The 17,909-nt window shown below is 41.4% G+C and overlaps 1 protein-coding gene across 1 annotated transcript; it reads right to left on the bottom strand.

The window, feature by feature from the left end:
- Nucleotides 1-444: 444 nt before the first annotated feature.
- LOC139157774 (vomeronasal type-2 receptor 26-like) lies at nucleotides 445-14,692 on the bottom strand. Its single transcript, XM_070734940.1, has 6 exons — nucleotides 14,575-14,692; nucleotides 12,947-13,071; nucleotides 10,466-10,732; nucleotides 4,726-4,944; nucleotides 2,063-2,126; nucleotides 445-1,349 (listed from the first exon to the last, which is right to left on the bottom strand). The coding sequence occupies exons 1-6, from the start codon at nucleotides 14,690-14,692 to the stop codon at nucleotides 445-447; spliced, it is 1,698 nt and encodes a 565-aa protein (XP_070591041.1).
- Between the last annotated feature and the right edge of the window lie 3,217 nt (nucleotides 14,693-17,909).

The following is a 17,909-nucleotide window of genomic DNA, read 5'->3' as shown; positions in this document are numbered from 1 at the left end:
TCATCTGGGTACAAATATTTTGTGCAATAACCATTAAATTTACAGCCAGGTTCACGATCTTATCTTTTCTTAAATTGATACTAATGCAAAGCCTACAATTATAACAATCCACTTCTTAAATCATTAACTCTGTTAATACAGTTTCCGTCTTTCACTCCCCTGCTTTCATTTCTATGAAAATGGGAAAATTTCCTCTTTGAAATAATAAACACATTTTTAAAAAGTAGTTTTCTATCCACACAGGGCAGTAGACAACACAAGGATGATAAACAAAAGGCTGGACGATTGTTCCTGAAAACAGGTATATTCTAATGCTGCAGCACTTGATAAGGGATTATTTTCTGAATAAATTTCTCCTTCATGTCATCATTTCACCCAAAAAACATTATAACATTCTAAACATGCCTCAAAGACAAATATAAATGAGGCCAGCTGTTGTATTAGTTAGAAATTCTTGTTTCTTACTATATTTTTTCTACAATTCAGATCTGGCCTCAGGAGAATAATGTAGCATTTGGGAAAAAAGATACAAGCCAAAAGAGCAGCTCCAGAAGCCAAAATGGAGAAGATCTCCACAGCTACCATGGATTTCCCTTTGGTGCTAAGGTAGGTGGGGAGGAAAGTAATCCAAACACTGCAAAAGACCAGCATGCTGAAAGTAATGAACTTGGCTTCATTAAAACTATCAGGCAGTTTCCTAGCCAGGAAGGCTACTGTGAAGCTAATGAGGGCCAAAAGACCTAGGTAGGCAAGGACAATGTAAAACATGAAAGCTAATCCCTGCTTACATTCCAAGATAGTCTCTCCAAACACAGAATGAAAATCCAAGCTAGGAAATGGGGGAGAGGTTGCCAACCAGGTGGCACAAAGAAGGGCTTGGACCAGAGGACAGACTATGACAATGGAGTTGGTCAGTGGTTTTCCTATTAGTTTCCTTGCCCTGTTTCCTGGCTTGATGGCCATGAAGGCCAGAACCACCATCACAGTTTTTCCCAAGACAGAGGAAACGGCAAGGGAAAAAAGAATAGTAAAGGCAGATTGTTGGAAGAGACAGGTGATCTTCCTTGGTTGACCAATGAAAAGGAAGGAACAGAGGAAGCAGAGCAGAAGGGAGACCAGCAGGATGTAGGTGAGATCTCGGTTGTTGGCCTTCACAATTGGTGTGTCATGATGTTTATAGAAAACCACCAGGACTGCTGAGGTGATCATAGAAAGGAAAAAAATGAGAAAAACTAAAATGTATCCCAGGATGTCTTGATAGGCAAGGAAGTGGATCTTCTTGGCAATGCATTGGTCCTTGTTCTTGTTGGGAAATTGGTCTTCTGGGCAGGGTTCACAGTGAGCTGCATCTGAAATAAAAAGTCTTTGTCTATGGATTTCTTTAGTAATTAGCATGCACATTATCCTTCCCACATATATCATATGAATGTAGCTTCTTTGCTCTTGAGCTACCTACAAACAGAGTAATGAAATAATCTCCTGTGCATCAAAAAGAGCATATCACCCTTCGGTTATGATGATCTTAGAGATAGATTAGGCAGATAGGAGGATTTATTCAGTTCAGCTATTCATTCACTGTGCACTTCCATGACTAATGTTGTTTTCAATTTGAGATTCCTGCCTATCCCCCCCCCCATTTTATAATGGAACCCACAGAAGACAGAGAGATCTGTTATTCAGGAATGCTACTGCTTTGTTTGTGAGTACATTATCTCTGCCTTAGCCTCTCTGCTTTGTACCTTAAATGTATTCATTTGAAGTCTTATCTACCTGTCATATTAGAAAAGCTCCCTTCTGGGCAAGCGTCACATTGGTAGCAGCAAATTGGCTTGCCCTCTGGAACTCTTCTCCTCTCTCCTTCCTGGCATCTCTTCCTGCCACATCTGGCAAAGGGCTTTTTCTAAAAGAAAAAAGAGAAATATTTTATATGACCCAAGCAATGAACCTGCTGCATCCATTCTTTTCCCCATTCCTATTTCCCTTCTTTATTCCTACTTTCATGTTCAGATTTTCTGCTAATATATTGCCACGGAAGGGGCGGGGTCAAATGTCCCCTTCTTACTTGCCTCCCCACCAATCCCCACTATCCAGGGGTTTTGGTTCTTTTGAACCAGACTTGATTCTTCCTGAAGGGGAGATGATGCAGGGGGCACTACCGGGGGTCTGGTTTGGGGTCGGCATACCCCACCAGATGTACCAGCCTAGTCTCATGCCAGCAGTGGTGAGAAGCCGGCCAGGCTGCCATGCCTGAGTCGGCACCAGCCGCAGAGACAATGCAACACAGGAATTGGAGCCGAGCGGTAACACCTGGGAAGAGGACTTTAAACGATGGCAGAATTTCTGAAGAGGAAGAAGATTGAGATTATTATAAAATTATAAATTAGAAGAATTAATTTTTGTAAAATGATGAGGGGATTTATGGGAATTAAATGATGAATTTTAAAGTTATCTGGAAATTAATATAGCGAAATTTTACTGAAAAGAGATTGAACATAGATTGGAGTGTTTGAATGAAATTTGCCTTGAGCTGTATTCTTGCTGTGTGCATGGTATGTAAACTATTGGTAGTATTATATTGTTGATTCTATATATTTGTAAATAATAATATTGTTGTACAGTAATACCTCGTGATACAAACTTAATTGGTGCAAGGAGAAGGTTCGTAAGACGAAAGGTTCGTAAGAAAAAACATTGCTTCCCATAGGAAACAATGTAAAGTCAATTAATCCGTGCAACCAAACCCCCCCCCCCCGCAAAATAACGGCTTTCGGCGACTGCTGGGAAGCCGCGCGGCTGTTTTAAAAGATGACAGCCAGCCTGGGGGGCTTCCCAGCACCCCCCGAACCCGGTTTGGGGTTCGGGGGGGTGCTGGGAAGCCCCCCAGGCCGGCTGCGACCTTTTAAAAGAGCCGCACCGCTTCCCAGCTGTCTCCTGAAGCCGAACTGCAAAGCCGAACTTCCGCGTTTGGCTTCAGGAGACAGCTGGGAAGCGGTGCGGCTCTTTTAAAAGGTCGCAGCAGGCCTGGGGGGCTTCCCAGCACCCGCCTGAACCCAGGTTTGGGGTTTGGGGGGGTGCTGGGAAGCCCCCCAGGCCGGCTGTGACCTTTTAAAACAGTCGCGCCGCTTCCCAGCTGTCTCCTGAAGCCGAACTGCAAAGCCGAACTTCCGCGTTCGGCTTCAGAAGACAGCTGGGAAGCGGCGCGGCTCTTTTAAAAGGTCGCAGCTGGCCTGGGGGGCTTCCCAGCAACCCCCAACCCCCGAACCTGGGTTCGGGGGGGTGCTGGGAAGCCCCCCAGGCTGGCTGTGACCTTTTAAAAGAGCCACGCCACTTCCCAGCTGTCTCCTGAAGCCGAACTGCAAAGCCGAACTTCCGCGTTCGGCTTCAGGAGACAGCTGGGAAGCGGCGCGACTCTTTTAAAAGGTCGCAGCCGGCCTGGGGGGCTTCCTAGCACCCCCCCGAACCTGGGTTCGCGGTTCGGGGGGGTGCTGGGAAGTCCCCCAGGCTGGCTGAGACCTTTTAAAACAGCCGTGCCGCTTCCCAGCTGTCTCCTGAAGCCGAACGCCAAAGCCGAACTTCCGCGTTTGGCTTTGGGAGACAGCTGGGAAGTGGCGCGGCTGTTTTAAAAGTTGACAGCCAGGCTGGGGGGCTTCCCAGCAACCTCCCGAACCGAACCCGGCGTTCAGAAAAATTTTGCCTCTTCTTACGAACTTTGTTCGAGTTACGAACCGGCGTTTGGGAGGCTTCTGGGAAGCCCCGCCGCCCGGCTGTCCCCTTTTAAAACAGCCGCGCGGCTTCCCAGCAGTCTCCGAACGCCGGTTCGTAACTCGAAAAAAGTTCGTAAGAAGAGGCAAATTTTTTCTGAACCCCGGGTTCGTATCACGAGTTGTTCGTAAGACGAGGGGTTCATATCTTGAGGTACCACTGTATATACATAGATACTAAGTTTGAGTCATTGTCTGGTTAATCCACATTTCCTACACCACAACAACTCTGCTTAATGTGTGCTGAAGGTTTCGTACCGAGACATATTAACAATGATTGTGGGCCCAGGCAGAGAGGTGTAGTTCCTGAATGTGTGGTTTAATTGTTCAATATTGTATTCCAGTTAGAATTGGTGTAACAGTATTATTAAGATGGCAACGTTCCAGTCCAGTAAGACTTTCTTCATAGCTCAGGTGGATGGAAGCAACTATAACACATGGTCTACAAAATGTGCCATGCTGTTGAAATGTGAGGGACTGTGGGACGTTGTTGCTAACCCCCCCAACTTGACTGCCTTGGATCCAGCTGTTGAAGAGGATGCCAAGAAGATATGTGAGTTGAAGGTTTCATACCGAGACATAGTAACACACTGTCTATCAGAAATCAAGAACACTCCTGAGGTAATCAGGCCAGGATCACTCCTGATACACCCATGGATTTGGGAGATTGGATCTGGAATCTCAGCCTGCAGAGGAATGCTTGGGATGGGACGAGCACATTTCTTTTAAAAAAATGAGTGGAAATAATCCTTGGAAATCACTGTTGATTGCTGTTATTGCATCTTGTGTTTCGACCAGAAGTCATTCCCAAGCCTAAGATTTTGTGGAATGACATAGATCAGTTGTTATATGCAAAGCAGATTTTTCAGCAAATAATTGCGATAATTTTTGAGTTAGGAAGATATTCTGTATCTCAGGGAGAAAATGATTTTTCTAAGTGAACTTACATTTCCTTGCAGCTTACCTTTGTGGCCCAGACGATTCCATCAGATTTAATGGTGAAATCCTGGCCTGGGGGAGCCTCAGAATTTACTTGCCCAACTTTCACAGGGACAAAGGATCGATTGGGGAGGAGAACCCAGTTGAGAAGATCATAACAAGCAGATCCCAGTCCATTTTCTGAGAAAGAGACTTCATCTCCAACACTGTTGTTGAACTGCACCTTGTTCAAATAGGCAAGAATCTGAAAGAAAATAGACCTTCAGAAATTGGTGTATTTGGGCTAGAGCTATAAGTAAGATATCATGGCTTCTATCATCACATAATGGCCATTTTGAGAAGATGGGTTTATATTTGAGAAGCTAGTTCCAGCTCCTGGTTGTGATCTGAGGAATCTGGTGTATTTAACTCTGATACTAAACATTTCCCTTTTATCATTGGGCATGGTTTTCAACTCTAATTTGAACAAAACACAAGGATTTTACTTCCACAAACTTGGCTACATGCACGTTCAAATAGTTACTTTGGCTCAAGGTCTTGTTAGCTGATAAATGAATGTTTGAATTGAATAAATAAATAACATTTAAAAAAATGTATGACTGTGCCAAAATGGACAGATGTAGGGCAAAATTACTTAAATTATTATAACATATGGGAAAACTGGTATCAGTGGACTGAAAGGGATAGATAAAAAAGCAAAGAGCCGGGGTGGCACAGCAGGTAAAGTGCTGTACTGCAGGCCACTGAAGCTGACTGTAGATCTGCAGGTCAGCGGTTCAAATCTCATCACTGGCTCAAGGTTGACTCAGCCTTCCATCCTTCTGAGGTGGGTAAAATGAGGACCCAAATTGTGGGGGCAATAAGCTGGCTCTGTTAAAAAGTGCTATTGCTAACATGTTGTAAGCCGCCCTGAGTCTAAGGAGAAGGGCGGCATAAAAATTGAATGAATGAATGAAAGAAAGAAAGAAAGAAAGAAAGAAAACTGTAAATATGTAAATATAAATGTAGATGTAAATATAATGAATGAAATAAGATTGCATATAATGCTTTAATGTCTTAACAAAAATTGAATGCTGTGACAATGTAGAAATGCTCAAAGATTTATTGTAATTGTTATTTTAAAGAAAAGATTTGAAAACCAATAAAATTTCTTCAAAAAAAATACTACCCATAGCAGAAAGGATAACATTCACTCAGATGCAGAAGAATCATAATATACCAACAGAAGAAAGGGTGATTGATAAAATGTTAGAATGCATAGAGCTGTACAGACTCACTAAAGCAATAAACGATGAAGAGAATTCAGATTACTATAACATATGGCAGTGATTTTCAACCTTTTTTGAGCCGCGGCACATTTTTTACATTTACAAAATCCTGGGGCACACCACCAACCAAAATGACACAAATCAAATAAATAAATAAATAAATAAATAAATAAATAAATAAATAAATAAATACATACATACATACATACATACATACATACATACATAACCCCCTCGTATATACAATCCCATGTAACATCCCCTTATAAATACAGTCAATCATCAATCATCCCTACTCAAATTTATATCTCATTTCTGGGTACTTCTCCTGTTTTTCCCCCTTTTCTCTCTCATGTTTGTCATTTCTCTCTCTTCCTCCCTTTTTCCCTCATTCCTTTTCCCTCTCACTTCTCTATTTCCATCCCTGTCTCTCTCCCCCCCTTATGTGTGTGTGTGTATACACACTGGAACCATTTCCAAAACAAGTTGAGGGCTGGGGTTTTTTCTCTTTTATTCTTTTCAAAAAGAGGTGTGGGCTGGGGGGCATTTCTTATTATTTGGGTGCTTTTTACCATATGCTTCAAGAATCACCCCCCTCTCTCTCTTTTGTTTCTCTCTCCTCTCATTCTCTGCCTCAATCATTTCTCCTTTTTTCTCCCCTTTTTGTTCTCATTTCTCTCTCTCCTTTCCTCTCCCTATCTGTCTCTCTTGCTTTCTCTCTCTCTTGCTATCTCTTTTTCTCTTATTTTCTTTCTCTCTCTCTCTTGTTCTCTCTTATTTTCTTTCTCTCTCTCTTGTTCTTTCTCTCTCTCTCTCTCTTTCTCTCTCCCTCCCACTTTCTCTCTTTTTTCACTTTCTCTCTCTTGTTTTCTCTCTCTCTCTTGCTTTCTTTCTCACACTCTTTCTCTCTCTTGTTCTCTCTCTTGTTATCTCTTTCTCTCCCCCCTTTCTCTCTCTCTCTTTCTCACTTTCTCTCTATCTTGCTGTCTGTTGCTCTCACTCACTCTCGTTCTCTCTCCGTTCTTCTCAGCGGAGGCTGGTGAAGGTGATATTCAATGCCGGGAGCGCGCGGGCGGTTGTGCGCGCTCCCTACCCCCCTGCTAGCCGCTCGGAATATTCAAAATAAGAAAAGCCTTCACCGGCGAAGGTTTTTCTTATTTTGAATATTCTGAGCGGCTAGCAGGGGGGTAGGGAGCGCGCGCAACCGCCCACGCGCTCCCGACATTGAATATTACCTTCGCTGGCCTCCGCTGAGAAGAACGGAGAGAGAATGAGAGTTGGGCTATTTTTTGTCTCCTGCGTTCCGGGTGCGGGAGGAGCCACGCCGAAAGGCAGGAGACAGCAGAGGAGGAGAGGGGGCGGGCGGGGGGCAGCGCCGAAAGGCCGAGGGGGCCGGAGGCACCATGGGGAGGCAGGGGCGGCTGTGGCTCCCTTCCCTTCTGCTGCCGGCGCCTCCCCGCCCCCCCACGGGGTGACAGGGAGATGAGGAGCGTGCGGCTGTGAAAAAGGGTGCACGCGGGGGTATTTTGGGGTGCTTTCGGGGAAGCGACGAGAAGCCATGGGCGCGAGGGGGCCAACTTTCAAAGCAACCTTTGCCGGCCTCCCGCGGGAGGGTGCCAATAGTGGCGGTGGTGGGGGGCAATAGCGGGGGGGGGACCGCCTCGCGGCACACCTGACCATGTCTCGCGGCACACTAGTGTGCCGCGGCACACCGGTTGAAAAACACTGACATATGGGATGGGTTGCACAAATGGTTAGATAATGGATGTATAGGTTAGGAATGAAGTATTCTAATAAGGTACAAAAGTAAGAAAGTGGAAAGAAAAGGCGTTGCAAGATAGGAGAAATGGAACACTTATATTAAAAATCTAGTATTGTATGATAGGTATATTTAAAAAAGGCAATGTGTAAGTATGTATATATTATATGAAAATATTACATGTTCATTATAAATACCAAAGAGGGACAAACAAATAAGAAGAGAATATAAATGAAAGTGGGATAATTGTCCATATACCAGAATGCAACAATATTTTTAATGTAAAATGTTTAATAAAAATATTTTTTTAAAAAAAGAAAGAGAATCACAGTATTGGAAGGGACTTTGGAGGTCTTCAGAAACAACTTCCAGCTCAAGCAATAGACCATCTACTGTTTTAGACACGTGGCTATTCTGTCTATTAAATGAATCCACCAATGGGACATCCATGACTTCTACAGGTAAATTGTTCCTTAAGAAATTTCTGCATAATTCTAAGTTGCTTCTCTCCTTAAGTCAGTTTCCACACTATTAATTGTTCTATCCTGGGCTTTTCAGATGGAAACAAATGTCTAAAACTCATGACTTAAGCTTTAAATTACACTCTTTATTTGAAAAAGCAACATGTATTGCTGTGGTTGGCTCTGGGCCAGCCCCTGCTCCGAGGAGTGTGGGTGTTGGTTTGGGAGAATCACCACGTTATCAGAGACCCATTTTACTGCGAACAGCTTCGGACAGTGAAGATTCTGTGTCAAGGGCAGATTCTGGGAGACAAGCAGGATCAGATGATGAGGTAGTTACAGGCAGCCTATTAGCTAATGACCCCATTAGTGAATCATCATTAGATTCGGAGAAAGGGTGATTCATAGATGCTCGCAGGCATAGGTTTATGATGAGAAGGGAACAACTGTGCAAGTATTGTAGAAGATAAGGGAGAACACCTGTGGCTGGGGTAATTAGGCTAATGGCGCTGCTGATAAATTACCAGTGTCACTGAGAGTGTGCGTGGGACATTATCCATTTGGTGAGAGACAAGTGTTGTTTGCTTTTGGACTGCTCCAAGATTTACAAAGACTTTTTGAATATTTCACAGTTAACTACAGTTTGAGGACTCTTGAAGGCGGGGTGGCTGTGACGTCTTCACATCTGCTTTTATCTGCTCTGCTTTTGTTTTTTGCTTTTCACAGCATTCCAGGCTTGTAGTTTGTGGGAGAGCACTTTGGCTCATTAAAGTGCGTGTGTACAATACTTTCTGTTTTGATAAACCAACTCATTGTTTACTTTACAACAGTGTGTGCATTTGAATTTACACTTCAGACTTAATTGGGGCTCGTAATGTGAAGCCCGGCTTAACATGTTTGAGCAGAAATCAGTCTTTAAAAGTTCATGGAATAGTTTTCTTTGCTGTGAAGTTATCAGATAAGCTTCTGGGAAAAACGCCAGCTTTGGACCTAATGGCATTCCAGCAAGGTAAGACCAGCAATAAGTCATAGTGTATAAAATTTAGCTCACCATACTCTGAAAGACAGGCAGCTTCTAACAGAGGACTTTTGTAAAGCAGAAATCAGGTATTTAGGGGAGCATTTTCTAGAACCCCAGATCCAACACAGCGTTCATGAAATTAGAGTTGAAACTCCACCCAGAATTTCCCAAGATCCTTTGCTTTTATACTTTCTGGGAGTGGTCAGCAAACCCCATAAAGTTAAAACTACAAATTATTTCTTTTACTACACAAGTGTTGTTGTCTGCTTTGTAACCTCCTGAATCTCATATCTAAGAGTGGCTCATCCATTATAATGTCTCCTTCGTTCTCTGACTTGGACCAATCCCCCATTAACATATCTGCCCCCTCTGGTGGTTCCTCCAGTTCACCCAGATCTATTTCTCCATCACTCTCACTCAGCTGGCCACCCCACTGGCCAAGGGTATCCTCCTCCCAGAATCTAACATTAACAGAGGTGGACGAGGAGCACTCACAACCTTAATCAGAAGCTGTTTTCACACAGCAAGTGGAGTAGCACAACAAATGGTAAACTGAAAAAACAGGGCAGAGTCTCAGATGAATTAGTATGGGAGCATGTAGACATTTAATCAGTAACTGAAGAAATTCATACAGAGAGCTTCCGATCTAAGTGTCTTTGAACTGAGTCAAAAACCACAGAAATTACCTGCCATGAGTGGACAGTTGAGATCTTCTTTCCAAGTCTCATCATGGTTGGTTGAGCTCTAGATCCATACATTGCATGTAAAACATGTGCTAGAGCATAAATGGTATTGTAGATATTGTAACTTTCTCCTGTCATTCTTTTTTCAAAAGTGTAATTGGGCAGATTCTGCACATTCTCCTTCCCTGTACATTGTCTTCCCCCCTTTGGATGGATCTTTCCTGATTTATGGATCTTGCAGTCAAAGGCAAATTCCCACCATAGAGGGAGAAAGACATCTCCTTGTGGATTCAAGAGGTCTAAAGACAGGAGGAAGTTGCTGAATTCTGAGACATCCCCCGAGTGGTCCCTAAAATGCAAGACCCCATGCAAAAGCTTTATACATTGCAATGTGTGTTCAGTTTCTTTCACACCAATTTTCCAATGGGAAGTGAAGATACAAACTTTCCTAAATGATACTTTTGTGAGTTTTTCAGACAAAAGTATAGTCCCTATTACACTGTGAATAACAGTGTAGTCTCCAAACAGAATAAGCAAGTCTGTTTTTTTGAAGGCAAGGTAATTCAGACGAACCTTTTTAGGTGTAATCTGAGTTTCTTCCAATTTCAATCTCTTAGTGAAAGCCAGGCAGATCTCTTTCTCCTGGAGCATTGGCGTCAGAGTTGAGATGAAACGTTCTCCCCTGTCATCTTCAGGGGCCACCAGCCCAACCCAGTTCCACTGGAAATACAAGAGCAGCTGGACTAAACCCACATACTGAGGAGATTCTTTGGGATTGATCCTGAAGAAGGAAGGATAAACTCTTCTCTCCGACAGAGAAAACTCAAAGCCAACACCAAGCTGGAGAAAGATTTGTTTTTCAAAGACAAAGTAAAAGTTTCATGTTGACATTAGGGTTCACCATTGTGTGATTTATTGTTCTACCACCAGTTGTTGTTGTTGTTGTTGTTGTTGTTGTTATTATTATTATTATTATTATTATTATTATTATTATTATTCTGTTGGGTTGCAGCACCAAACCAGACAGTTATAGAGGTGCAGATGACAGACTCAATGATTCCTCTGTAGAACTGTATCAGCAGCTCCTTGAGCAGTTGGAGCACCAGCTCAGGAAGTTAAAACTGCCCAAGGAGCTGCTGATACAGTTCTACAGAGGAATCATTGAGTTTGTCATTTGCACCTCTATAACTGTCTGGTTTGGTGCTGCAACCCAACAGGATCGACACAGACTTCAGAGGATAATCAGAACTGCAGAAAAAACAATTGCTGCCAACCTGCCTTCCATTGAGGACCTGTATACTGCACGAGTCAAAAAGAGGGCGGGGAAAATATTTACTGACCCCTCACATCCTGGACACAAATTGTTTCAACTCCTACCCTCAAAACGTCGCTACAGAGCACTGCACACCAAGACAACTAGACACAAGAACAGTTTTTTTCCCGAACGCCATCACTCTACTAAACAAATAATTCCCTCAACACTGTCAGACTTTCTACTAAATCTGCACTTCTATTCTACTAGTTTTTCTCATCATTCCTTTCACCCATTGCCTCCCATGTTGACTGTATGACTGTAACTTGTTGCTTATATCCTAAGATTTTTATTAATATTGCTTCTTCATTGCTTATTTGACCCCTATGACAATCATTAAGTGTCGTACCACATGATTCTTGACAAATGTATATTCTTGACAAATGACACATGATTCTTGACAAATGTATATTTTATTTTATGTACGCTGAGAGCAAATGCACCAAGTCAAGTTCCTTGTGTGTTCAATCACTCTTGGCCAATAAAAAAAAAATTCTATTCTATTCTATTCTATGATGTCAATACAACACAGCAAACGAGATCACTATGCTGGATTTCGTATTTCATCACTAGTCGGGCGCTTCCCAAGCACCTAGGACTGTGTGATGTAGCGGTGAATTATGTTTGCTGATCCCAGGAAAGCGGCCTTTTGCAATTGACAGATGGAGATTTTATAAATTCCGATGGTTTTCAAATGTCCACTGAGATCCTTTAGCACTGCGCCCAGCGTTCCAAGTACCACTGGGATCACTTTCACTGGCTCATGCCAGAGTCGTTGCAGCTCAATTTTTAGATCTTCGTATTTCACTAATTTCTCTAGTTGCTTCTTCTCAATTCTGCTGTCCCCTGGGATTGCAATGTCGATGATCCATACTTTCTTTTTCTCCACAATTTAGGATGTGTGGTGTGTCATGCTTCAGAATTCGGTCAGTCTGAAGTCGGAAGTCCCACAGTAGTTTTGCTTGCTCATTTTCGACCACTTTTTCGGGCTTATGATCCCACCAGTTCTTTGCCACTGGTAAATGGTAGTTCCGGCACAAGTTCCAGTGGATCATCTGTGCCACAGCATCATGTCTATGCTTGTAGTCAGTCTGTGTGATCTTTTTGCAGCAGCTGAGTATGTGATCGATTGTTTCATCTGTTTCTTTACAGAGTCTGCACTTTGGATTGTCTGTTGATTTTTCAATTCTGGCTTTGATAGCATTTGTTCTAATGGCCTATTCTTGTGCCACCAGTCTTAGTCCTTCTGTCTCCTTTTTGAGTGTTCCACTTGTAAGCCATGACCAGGTTGTTGTTGTTGTTGTTGTTATTATTATTATTATTATTATCAGTACAACACAGCAAATGAGATCACTATGCTGGATTTCGTATTTCATCACCAGTCGGGTGCTTCCCAAGCACCTAGGACTGCATGATGTAGCGGCGAATTTTGTTTGCCGATCCCAGTAAAGCGTATTATTATAATTATTATTATTATTATTATTATTATTATTATTATTATTATTATTATTTAGATTTGTATGCCGCCCCTCCCCGCAGACTCGGAGAGGGGTGGCATACAATTTGAATGGTTGTGGTATCTCAGAAGACAAGAGAAGAAATCATTAACTTGATACAGGGAATAAATGGCACTAAAATGATGCCTACCATTCAATAAGGAATAATGTAAGAGTCTACTTTGCCTTCTGTGTGTCCTTTTGATGTTTGTCTATTCCATACTGTACCCAAGAGAGCTCTCTTACCTGAGGGACCTTAAAGATACTGAAGATGGAGGCCATCAGCCTTGAGGTTTTGGCACTGAGACCACCAATGACAGACAGCAGAATGTCCTGCAGGTCACATTTGTAACCTGGAACCACTTGGCGTCCTGAGGAGAGCATGGAGAGGCTGTTTAAGGCAATAAATATCTCCCTTTGGAAATGGTGATAAATGTGGAAGCCAAGGGTGATATTGTGAAGCAGAAGAAAATCCTTATTGACCTCAGAGACAGCAAACATCAATGCAAGGAACTGCTGGTAGTTGCTTGTGCTGATTCTGTAGTGAGAGAAACATTAGACAGCTTTACAGGAAAGCTTGCCCATGGCTGTACAATTTGCTTCACTCTTTGGGGGGACATATGAGAGCAGAACCTCCCAAGTTTCATTGGGTTGGATTTATTTTCAAAAGATTTCCTTGACTAAAGTTGGATGACTTTATGAGAAAGGAGAAAAGCTATTCCATAGATATCCCAGACTGTTTTATACTTTTATTATCCTTGCCATGTTAGAAACATAGAAACATAGAAGACAGACGGCAGAAAAAGACCTCATGGTCCATCTAGTCTGCCCTTATACTATTTCCTGTATTTTATCTTACAATGGATATATGTTTATCCCAGGCATGTTTAAATTCAGTTACTGTGGATTTACCAACCACGTCTGCTGGAGGTTTGTTCCAAGTATCTACTACTCTTTCAGTAAAATAATATTTTCTCATGTTGCTTTTGATCTTTCCCCCAACTAACTTCAGATTGTGTCCCCTTGTTCTTGTGGTCACTTTCCTATTAAGAACACTTCCCTCCTGAATCTTATTTAACCCTTTAACATATTTAAATGTTTCGATCATGTCCCCCCTTTCCCTTCTGTCCTCCAGACTATACAGATTGAGTTCATGAAGTCTTTCCTGATACGTTTTATGCTTAAGACCTTCCACCATTCTTGTAGCCCGTCTTTGGACCCATTCAATCTTGTCAATATCTTTTTGTAGGTGAGGTCTCCAGAACTGAACACAGTATTCCAAATGTGATCTCTATATAAGGGGATCAGATATTTACTCTATTGCAGTAGCTGTCTACCTTTCCACCTGCTCCCCTTTCACCTGAATTATTTAAGGTCTGCCTTGGAGCAGCTTCTTCAGGTGTGGTAAACATTCCTAAACACAGGATCACCTCATAGATTTATTGAAGGACATTATTCTTCAGCAATGCTGATTCCAAAACTGAAAGGGATTTTTGTAACTCCTGAATACCTGGAAAAGTGTTGAACTTTATTTGAATTTTGTACTGCAAATTACTGGTCACATTAGTATTATAATTTGACTTCTTCACTAGGCCAGCACTTTTTGACAAAGAGATTGAAAATTCCAGCCTATTTTAAGAGCTTGCTAATTTATTGAGAAAAGTACAAAATATGCACAGCACCAGGAAAATTCAAAGCACTAGAATAAGCATTTCTGAAAAAAGCAATTTACAGCAAAGAGAATAACTATCTGCATGTTTCCATTCCAGCTGAAACTTACGAATTATGTAGATGACGATTCACTTTATTAAAGTCTAGGATAGGAGATTTTGAAATGGTTCCAAAGGGCAAATTCCCAGCAATAATTAGATCACCAGGCCTATAGTAGGTGTCCTTTAATTCAATATAATCCCTGAGCACACATCTGGTTTGCAACGTCTTTGCTGTAGTTGGAGCCAGGAGCCAGAAGCGCATCAGGATCAACAGTAGCATGATTCCTACCTGGTTATTATCACCTTCCCTCCTAGAACAGAAATCAAAGTTTTTGCAGAAACTGATTTGAAGGATGCTCCTGAAATCTCACTGGAACTTTAGCAGATCAGACACCATCTGGATGATAGCAGGACAAATTTATATCAGCAATGCTTCCTCTTACCTGTGTTGGGGCCATGACCATAAATGAACCTGAGGCATGTGAGTCTCTTCAAACCCAGGAGTGAGCTCTTTGCAAAACAGGCTAAGGTGACACATTCAGATACCCAGGTGCTGAACTCAGAGATATTTTTTAAAGCAAGTTTTATCCTGTAAGATCTCTGTGTCTAGAAATCCACAGGGGATACACTAAGAATGACTGTTCTTCTGATAATTGCAAGGAACAGCCGGTGTCCTATCTCCCAAGCAATATCTTGTCTTCATGCAGCAGAATGAAAAACATGTTTGTGTCTCTTTTTGTAATTCACTCAGCAGATGGAATCATGGGGAAGTTGTGTAGTTGATGTTAATGTATGTGCAGAGAATTAACCTCTAGGCTACAGCTTTGTGCCAGGGAATATGTTTTTTCTGTTGAATCACCCTGATATATCCAAATATGGGAGGAGCTTAATGCTTCTTTTTGCCTCTCGGCCCAACCCAGGGCCATTTCCAAGGCAGTTAATTAATTTTTTTCATAACCGACGAGATATATATATATATATATATATATATATATATATATATATATATATATCTCGTCGGTTATATATATATATATATTTGTTTTAGTAGATTCTCACGGGTATATGTATGTAGATTGTTCTGAGTTCGGGTTTTGCCCTGTGTAATATTTTGCATGTTTATGCGACGTTTCGGTGAAATCACATTCACCATCATCAGGCTGAAGTTTCCAAGCTTCGTGCTGTTGTAAAATGGAATGTTTGCAACTGTCCTTTCTTCCTAGTATATAGTGTGGGGGTGGAGATTTGGTTTGAATGTAGCAATTAGATTGGGTGATTATGTTTCAGTGATCTGATTGGTTGGTGTAATCATAATTATTAGAAGGATTGACATGGTGATTTTTATGAAGTGTTTTTTGTTTAAGGCTGGTTTCCAAATTTCAAAATTCCAAATTCATAATTATTAGAAGGATTGACATGGTGATTTTTATGAAGTGTTTTTTGTTTAAGGCTGGTTTCCAAATTTCCAAATTCCAAATTCATAATTATTAGAAGGATTGACATGGTGATTTTTATGAGCTGTTTTTTTTGTTTAAGGCTGGTTTCCAAATTTCTGGTAGGCGGGACGTATCATCTCTTTTATTTATGCAAAGGGGGCTCCTCTCAATTTCTATGGCTTCTAGAGCAATTCTTCTATATAAATTCTCTGTTTTGTGAAGTAATTTAGTTTTTTCAAAGTCAATTTCGTGCCCTGTTTTTTTAATGTGCTGGACAAGGGAGGAAGTCTTTTCTTCTTTTTTAACTGCATTCACATGTTCTGCAAGGCGTGCACTTACTCTTCGGTTGGTTTGTCCAATGTATGTGGCTGCACATGTTTTGCAATGGATTTCATAGATTCCTTGGTATTCCAATTGGATTTTATCTTTGGGGCTCCTTAGGATATTAGATATTTTTTGGTTGGTGCAAAATGAAGTTTTGATGTTATGTTTGTGCAGAATTTTACTAATTTTGTCTGTGGTGCCCTTGATGTAAGGGAGGATGGTGGTACCATTGTCCTGTTCTTGATCTTGTTTTTTGGGGGGTGTCTCTTTTTTGATTAGGTTTGTGATTGTTTTCTCTTCGAATCCATTAGAAATTAATACATCTTTGAGTTTGTTCAATTCAGTTTTTAAGTGCTCATGGTCAGCTAAGCGTTTGGTTCTGGTGATGAGAGTTTTGGCCACTGAGGTGATTTGTGCGGGGTGGTGGTGTGAGTGTGCATTTAGATAATGGTTGGTATGGGTTTTCTTTTGGTAGATAGTGTGTCCTAGGCTGCCATTGGGTTTTTTATAGACCAGTACATCTAGAAAGGGAAGTTGATCATTGATTTCTGTTTCCATAGTAAACTGTATTTTGGGGTGTAGGCTGTTAAGATGTGTGAGGAAATTGTCTAGTTTTTCCTTACCATGTGGCCAAATTACAAAGGTATCATCAACATATCTCAGCCAAAGTTTAGGTTTGTATTTGGATTGCTCTAATGCATTATTTTCGAAATATTCCATATAGAGGTTGGCGATGACCGGTGAGAGAGGTGATCCCATGGGGGCTCCCTCTATCTGTTTATATCTTTGTTCATTATAGATGAAGTATGTATTGGTCAGGCAGTGGTTGGTAAGGTCTAGGATATATTTGGGGGGTTTGTGTTTGTCCTGGATAGCTGTCAAGGCTTCTTTAATAGGTATTTGTGTGAAAAGGGACACGACATCAAAACTCACAAGTAGGTCATCGGGTTGTAGGTTTTGTTTTTTGATTATTTGTATAAAGTGGAATGAATTTTGAACATATGAGGTAATAGTTTCTGTATATGGTTGAAGGTATTTGGCTAAAAATTTGGCAAGGTTTTGTAGAGGGGAGCCTATAGAACTGACTATTGGTCTGAGAGGTATTCCTTCCTTGTGTATTTTTGGAAGGCCATAGAGTTTTGGACATATGGAAGATTTTTCTCTGGGGATGATTTTTTGCTGGATTTCTTCGCTGATGGGAGAGGCCTTGATTTTGGATTTGGTAGTTTTTTCTAGGTAGGTGGTAGGATCTGTGCTTAGGAGTTTGTAGGCTGGGTTTTGTAGTAGAGTTGTCATTTTTTCTTTGTAGTCTGCTGTATTCATCACTATTGTGGAGTTTCCTTTGTCGGCTGGGAGGATGATTTTATGATTGTCTTTCTTCAAATTGATAAGTGCATCTCTTTCCTCCTTTTGTATGTTGCTTTTAGGAGGTTTACTAGAGCAGAGAATATTAGTGACTTTAAGTCTGATTTTGTTGGCTGTATCTGGGTTTATTTTATTTAGATTTGTTTCAATTCCACATATGATGTTTTCAGTTGGGATACGTTTTTGGGTTTTGGGGTTATTGCAAAATTGAATCCTTTTGAAAGAATATTGGTTTCTGTAGTGGTGAGTATCCTGTCTGATATGTTATGTACTGTTTTGGTCATAAGTTGTTGTGGAGGGCTGGGTTTCTGCTGTATTTCTAGTTTTTGGAGTTTTTTATTATGTGTGTCTGTCTTATATTGGGTTTCTGTT

The sequence above is a fragment of the Erythrolamprus reginae genome, chromosome 1 (assembly GCF_031021105.1).
Source record: "Erythrolamprus reginae isolate rEryReg1 chromosome 1, rEryReg1.hap1, whole genome shotgun sequence".
NCBI lineage: Eukaryota > Metazoa > Chordata > Lepidosauria > Squamata > Dipsadidae > Erythrolamprus > Erythrolamprus reginae.
Note: the sequence above shows the minus strand (reverse complement) of the source record. Positions and strands in the feature narration are given on the sequence as shown.

Coding starts and splice junctions, on each gene's coding strand:
- LOC139157774 (XM_070734940.1), bottom strand. CDS start 14,692: ATGCTACTGTTGATCCTGATGCGCTTCTGGCTCCTGGCTCCAACTACA. Junction 13,072..14,574: donor GGACACCTACTATAGGCCTG/GTGATCTAATTA, acceptor TGCTCTCCTCAG/GACGCCAAGTGGTTCCAGGT. Junction 4,945..10,465: donor CTCAGATTACACCTAAAAAG/GTTCGTCTGAAT, acceptor ATTTTCTTTCAG/ATTCTTGCCTATTTGAACAA.